This window comes from Bufo gargarizans, chromosome 2 (assembly GCF_014858855.1).
Source record: "Bufo gargarizans isolate SCDJY-AF-19 chromosome 2, ASM1485885v1, whole genome shotgun sequence".
NCBI classification, from domain to species: domain Eukaryota; kingdom Metazoa; phylum Chordata; class Amphibia; order Anura; family Bufonidae; genus Bufo; species Bufo gargarizans.
The window spans coordinates 504,819,437-504,826,006 of record NC_058081.1 but is presented as its reverse complement, the minus strand read 5'-3'; the positions used below and the strand labels follow the sequence as shown (position 1 = coordinate 504,826,006).

At 43.6% G+C, this 6,570-nt stretch overlaps 1 protein-coding gene across 1 annotated transcript in view; it reads right to left on the bottom strand.

Annotated features, from left to right (window-relative positions):
- Window positions 1–954: 954 nt before the first annotated feature.
- Window positions 955–6,570, bottom strand: part of LOC122926530 (gastrotropin-like) — a 39,967-nt gene continuing 34,351 nt past the window's right edge. The window contains exons 3-5 of the mRNA XM_044277923.1: window positions 4,517–4,689; window positions 2,236–2,325; window positions 955–1,032 (exon numbers count right to left, since the gene is read on the bottom strand). Of these exons, the coding sequence (XP_044133858.1) occupies window positions 979–1,032; window positions 2,236–2,325; window positions 4,517–4,689 (317 nt within the window). The 3' untranslated portion in view covers window positions 955–978. The remainder of the gene's footprint in view (window positions 1,033–2,235; window positions 2,326–4,516; window positions 4,690–6,570) is intronic.

Below are 6,570 nucleotides of genomic sequence, written 5' to 3'. Positions count from 1 at the left end.
CACGGGAGCTCCACCCCCGGCCCCATTATAGTCAATGGGGACGGAGTGGCAGTCAGGCGGCACGGCGAAATAGCGGCAGGACGGATCCGACAGGATGAACAGCCTGTCGAATCCGTCCTGCCGCTAGTGTGAAAGTACCTTTACTCAGTCAGAGAGCTTCTACTGCTTCCTTCTGACCTCTCACCCGGCCTGGGAACGCAGCAAACGATTGTGTTTAGCCATGCCGAGGAGCCAACAAAAAAGGGACTTGCGGGAGGAGAGTAAGCACGTGGGTTACCCACAATTATTATATAGTAATTACAGGGCAGCCCAGTATTTTACCGCAAGCAGCATGTTAACCCTAGCTAGCGCTGGACATCAGAGAGGGGCGGGCACACCAGCCAATCAGCTGCTAGCTGATTGGAGGAGGTATTGCTGTTGAGTTCCTCCTCACTATCCTAACTCTCCCTCCTTCCGCCTGCTGTTGTTAGCACAGCGCTAGTGCTGCGCTTAGTGACAACTGAAATAATCAACATATAATGGCACTTGGGCGTTTTGGGATTCGATGGGCCCTCATTGACATTGGGCCCGGGGCTGCCAACCCAAACACCCCTATCCGCCATTGACAGGGGTCCCCCCCAAGAGCAGTGGACCCTGGAACTTGCCCGGGTATGCCGGGTGCTGACGCCGGCCCTGCTCTGTACATTGTATAACAGCTGTGCTTGGTATCGCAGCTCACCCCTATTCACTTCTATAGGACTGAGCTGCACCTAGGCAATGTGACCGAAAAAAACGTGTTTTCACACGGCCTAGAAAAAGCTGGAGAAAGCCATGGCGCTACTTCGAGCGCTGCTGCCTTCTCAAACAGTTGATCGGCGGGGGTGAGGATAGATCATCAGTATTAAAGTCTATGACTGTAAGTTTTATAAAGGAAACACAAGCCAGTTTCTACTTAAAAGGTTTATTATATTATGAAAAACATAGTGATTAGGTTGGTCTTTAGGCAATTCTTTTACTGATCCTTGTGAAAGTAACACCACCAGCTTCTGAAATCTGAAAGGAAAAATAGTGCAAGAGATGAATATTATAAAGAGAATATAGGCAAATGTACGGTATCTGTCCCTGTAAATCGATATCTAGTTGTGGCCTTAAAAATGATATATAAGTAATTTCTGTTCGATTAGACCACAACCATGATCAGTGATTCTAGCTTAGCTGCATTTTCACATGGAGTCTTAGGTAGTCTGAAGTCTACATCATGTGCCAATAGATGCAGAGGCTGCTAGTTTTCTCCAATACTTTTCACTGAAGCTCCACTTATTCACAGTGGCCACTATGTACAAACAAGTCTCACCAGAATGTCACTTCATTGAAAACTGACTCTCAGAAGGACAAAATGATTATAAATTTCAAGCAACTAGAGTATGTCACCACAGAATTCACCCTAATATCAGGCACAATAGCTTGTGGTGCTAGCGTAGCTGAATGTAACTCGGTGATCCGTTGCTTCATAACTGAGCAGTTAAGTGCACTGAGGGTGGGTCCAAGCCACTCTGTGCACCCTTGCTCCTCCTGCTTCCTCTTTCAGCCCCTCCCTCTCTTTATTTATTGGCAGGGCTAGGCAAGATGACTATGCAGGAGCCTGGCCCTTCCAATCAAAGAGAGGGAGGGGCTGAAAGAGGAAGCAGGAGGAGCAAGGGGGTCCACCCTCAGTGCACTTAAGTGCTCATCTGCATATGGATTTTCTCCAGGAGGAAGCAATGGATCACTAAGTAAAGGTATCATTACAGTCAGCTGAACTAGCCCTACAATGTAACAATGGTGTAACTGGAGACAGACTCCCTAAGGGACCTGGAAGTATAAAGTGTATTTTGTGGAGATGAAAAATGGGAATATTATCTTAGACTGTATGCATACTGCATCCCAGCCTTTCCGTTGGAGGTATATAACTTGAAGATTTCCCTCCAAAGTATGCCAGCCCACACAGTGGCCCATAGACTTCCTATACAGTATAAAAAGGCCATACCAATGTGAAGACACTCTATGGCTACGGTTAACATATAGGCTGGAAGAGTATATGCCAAATGTACCGTAGGGCTCAGACACAGTGTGCACAGAGCCTTACTTGTATTTCTGTATTGACTTACGAGCTGAGTCTTTCCGCTCTCCATAAAAGCATTTCTTGCCTTTCCTCTGGCGTTTTATGTCTGCCTAAATACTAATCACTGTGAGAAATGAAAGAATGGACATACTGACCTCCACTAGTTTCCCTCCAACAATTTCGGATGAATGCTTGTATTTGCCAAAGTCAACAACTATCTTCCCTCCATCACCCTGGACAGTCGCCTGTATAAAATGATTCCAGAATTAGTCATATAAAAATATGAAGGTTCAGAAGAAGTCTAGTAATGACAATATTATGCAGTGAGCAATAAAAAATGACACCACCCGTAGGATGTAAAAGGAACTGCATGCAATTAAAGCTTTCTGCTTTATTTACCCTAAAAGTTCCAGTTCATTTGGGTTTATGTATTATTAAAGGTTAGCCTGTAGTTTTGTTTTATACGACTGAGGGGCCGTTCAGTGTTTTGCGGGCCGTTTTTAACGGATCAGTTTTTCAGTTTTTTGTTTCAGTAGTGTTTTCCGATTCCGTTCCGTTTTTCCATTTCCGTTTTTCCGTATGGCATATACAGTATACAGTAATTACATGCGGAACAGACATGGAAGACATATGGAAAACATTTCGTATGTGTTCCGTTTTTTTGGCGGACCCATTGACTTGAATGGAGCCACGGAATGTGATTTGCGGGCAATAATAGGACATGTTCTATCTTTCAACGGAACGGAAAAATGGAAATACAGAAACGGAATGCATACAGAGTACATTGCGTTTTTTTTTTGCGGAACCATTGAAATGAATGGTTCTGTATATGGACCGTATAAGGAGCGCAAAAAACTTTTGTGTGAACGAGCCCTAATATGTAGCAGGGAAGTAAAATGTAAAAGAGCAGTAAATGTAAACTATGACACCTATAGGCAATGACTGGTACTACCTCATGTTTGTCATTTATTTTTGCAAAAATGGAGTGTGATATAGTTACTATATGGAGGATTGTGTAGAGAGTAATAAAATCCAACATCATCTGTAGGTTTTTATTATATAATATGAAATGAACCTCGCATATGAAGCACAGATTAAAGCAAACATGTCACTTTGTAAATGCAGTGCAATCTGCAGGCATTATGTTATAGAACAGGGGGAGCTGAGCAGATTGATAGATAGGGGGAGATTTATCAATAACCTGCAGCAGTTTTCTGACAGAAAAAAAAATGTATTTGCAACTTTTTGAATGTCATTGCGACAAAGTATTGTCACGAGTGGTGTGGGGTCAGCAGGCCCAGCACATTTATCTTCATTTACACCATCTTTCTGATGTAAACGAAGATAGAAACAAATATGTGGCAGCTCCAAGCCTGCGCCTAGCCATAGGGGCCCAGTGACAGGACCGTATTCATGTGTCCGCATCCATTCCGCAATTTTGCGGAACGGATGCGGGCCTATTCATTTCTATGGAGCCCCAAAATATGCGCACAGCACACCGTGTGATATCTGCATCCCCACTTTCCTCAAAAAAGATAGTAAATGTCCTATTTTTGTCCGCAATTGCAGACTAGAATGGTCATTTCTATCACAGGGCTGACCGTGTGCGTTCTGCAAAATGTGGCACGCACACGGCAGTTATCCGTGTTTTGAAGATTCGCACGGGGTTGTCGCAAGAAAAATATTTAACATTTTTTAAACCTGGATCTGAATACTTTTGTAATTGCATGTAATTAAAATGTATTATAGCCTTTGAGTTATTCAATCAAATGTATCTGTATGGCGCCACCTGCTGTTCTTTTCCTTATTTCTCTGTCCAGCTCACTGAGGTTGACATACATGCTCAGTTCCAGATTCAGCTGCCACCAACTGCAGTAGAAAGGACATGACACCTAAGAAGGGACACGCCCGGTGAGCTGCCAGCTTAGAGTAAATCTAGCAGAGCAATGAATGGGGAGATCTCTGGATCCATGTGAGGTACAGGGCTGGTTCTAGCTTTGTTAGAAAGAGATTGCCATGTGCTATGTGATGTCTCATTACAGACATATGATGAGCTCTTTACAGGAAGTTTGAAAAAGCACAGATATAAATGTATCAGTTACAGGTTTTACTGAATTTTTTCCCACAAAAATATATCTCAATCTGCTCAGCTCCTCCTGCTCATTTAGTGATGACAGGTCCTCTTTAGGCAGGAATTTAAAGAGGACCTTTCATGTGTTTTTATTATTCAAGATAAATACCTTTACTTGCGGGGTACTACCCTGCCTGTTTTTTAAAATATCGGTCCTGCTCCGCGCTGTGCCCCCCTGTATGATAATACTGAGCATCGGTACAGGGTGGAGAAGACGCCAGGGTTTCTTAATGGGAGAAGGTTTCTGATCAGTTCCCCCTGCTCTATTACATGCCCATCCCTTTATGGGCCTACTCTCTGCTTACCTTAAATTTCTTTCCTCTCAAAGTCTCCATCTCACACTCCTTTCCTACTGTGAAATTGTTGGTCATGGTGTGGCCAGGGAAGATTTGGGACCATGTGAAGTCCTCACCATTTTGGACTATTTCAGTGGTGAATTTGAAGTCTTTTCCTTTTTTGGTGGTTTCATCTGGGATGCCTGTGAAGAAAACATGCACAAATTCAGGTCAATGAATGTCTGATTTAATGGTAAAGTTTATGGCCTAAGTGCTTTGCACCACTTTATGAGATCCTTAATTTTGGTAAAGATCTTTTGGCCCACACATTACAATGACTGATGTCACTGTAACAATAGTCCTTTTTCAGTCAGTCTAGCAGAGGGTTTATCTGACTGCTCTGCACACTGCCTCTCCACTATAGAACATGGATTACCTCATAGCCAGTACAAGGTCATGTGGCAACTGGAGCGTCACATCAAGCCCACAGTTTACCCCACCCTCCTTGGCTTGACAACTACAGAACAAGTTCACCCAGATTACCATAGGCCCTCAGACCCAATAGGCCTTGGAGTCTGCCCAGGTTTGCATGTTGCTAAAGCAGGCCTTGACTTTCCTATTTGCTTAAAGGGCTTCTGTCACACCACTAAACCGTTTTTTTTTTTTTTGTTTACTTATAATCCCTACACTGCGATTTATGCCTACATAATTAATGATTTTGGTCCAGTAGATTTTGTTTAAAACGTGCTTTTAAAGTATGCAAATTACCTTGCTACCAGCAAGTAGGGCGGCTACTTGCTGGTAGCAGCCGCATCCTCCGATCCTAAAGACTGTATACTCCGCATGTTGATTGACAGGGCCAGGGAACAAAAAAAAACAAAAACGGTTTAGTGGGGTGACAGAAGCCCCTTAGGTCCCTTTTACACGAGCGTGATTTCCACGCGGGTGCCATGCGTGAAGTGAACGCATAGCACCCGCACTGAATCCTGACCCATTCATTTCAATGGGTCTGTGTACATGAACGTTGTTTTTCACGCATCACTTCTGCGTTGCGTGAAAATCGCAGCATGTTCTATATTCTGCGTTTTTCACGCAGCCCTGGCTCCATAGAAGTGAATGGGGCTGCGTGAAAAACGCATTGCATCCGCAAGCAAGTGTGGGTGTGATGCGTTTTTCACTGATGGTTGCTAAGAGATGTTGTTTGTAAACATTCAGTTTTTTATCAAGCGCGTGAAAAACGCATCAAAACGCATTGCACCCGCGCGGAAAAAACTGAACAACTAAACGCAATCGCAGACAAAACTGACTGAACCTGCTTGCAAAATAGTGCGAGTTTCACTGAACGCACCCTGAACGCATCCGGCCCCAATCTGCAACGCCCGTGTGAAACCAGCCTTAGGCCTCTTTCACACGGGCGTCATGTTTTTTGCCCGGATAAGAGCCGGGTGCGTTGCGGTAAAATGTGCAATTTTCAAAACATTGTCATGCGTTTTGCACTCGCATGACAAAAATCGCGCATGTTTGGTACCCAAACCCGTACTGTTTGGTACTCAAACAATCTTCAGAACATCAATCCCAAACCTTAAAGGGGTTCTTTACTTTCATTTAACTGATGATCTATCCTCTGGATAGACACCCGGGACCCCCGCCGATCAGCTGTTAGAGAAAGCATTCTAACTAGAGAATACATAGTATAATAGTGCTGGAAGGGTTAAAAAAATAAAAAAGATTGTATTATTTTCCCTTATAACATGGTTATAAGGGAAAATAATAGCATTCTAACTACAGAATACATAGTATAATAGTGCTGGAAGGGTTAAAAAAATAAAAAAGTTAACTCACCTTATCCTCTTGTTCACGTAGTTCGTTCCCGGTCTGTTCTTTGCTAGCTGTGGGCTGAATGACCTGTGGTGACGTCAGATCACATGCTCCAATCACATGGTCCATCACCATGGTGATGGAGCATGTGATCTGACGTCATCAAAGGTCCTTTAGCCCAAGCCTACAGCTAGCAAAGAACAGACCGGGAACGAACTACGCGAACAAGAGGATAAGGTGAGTTAACTTTTTTATTTTTTTAACCC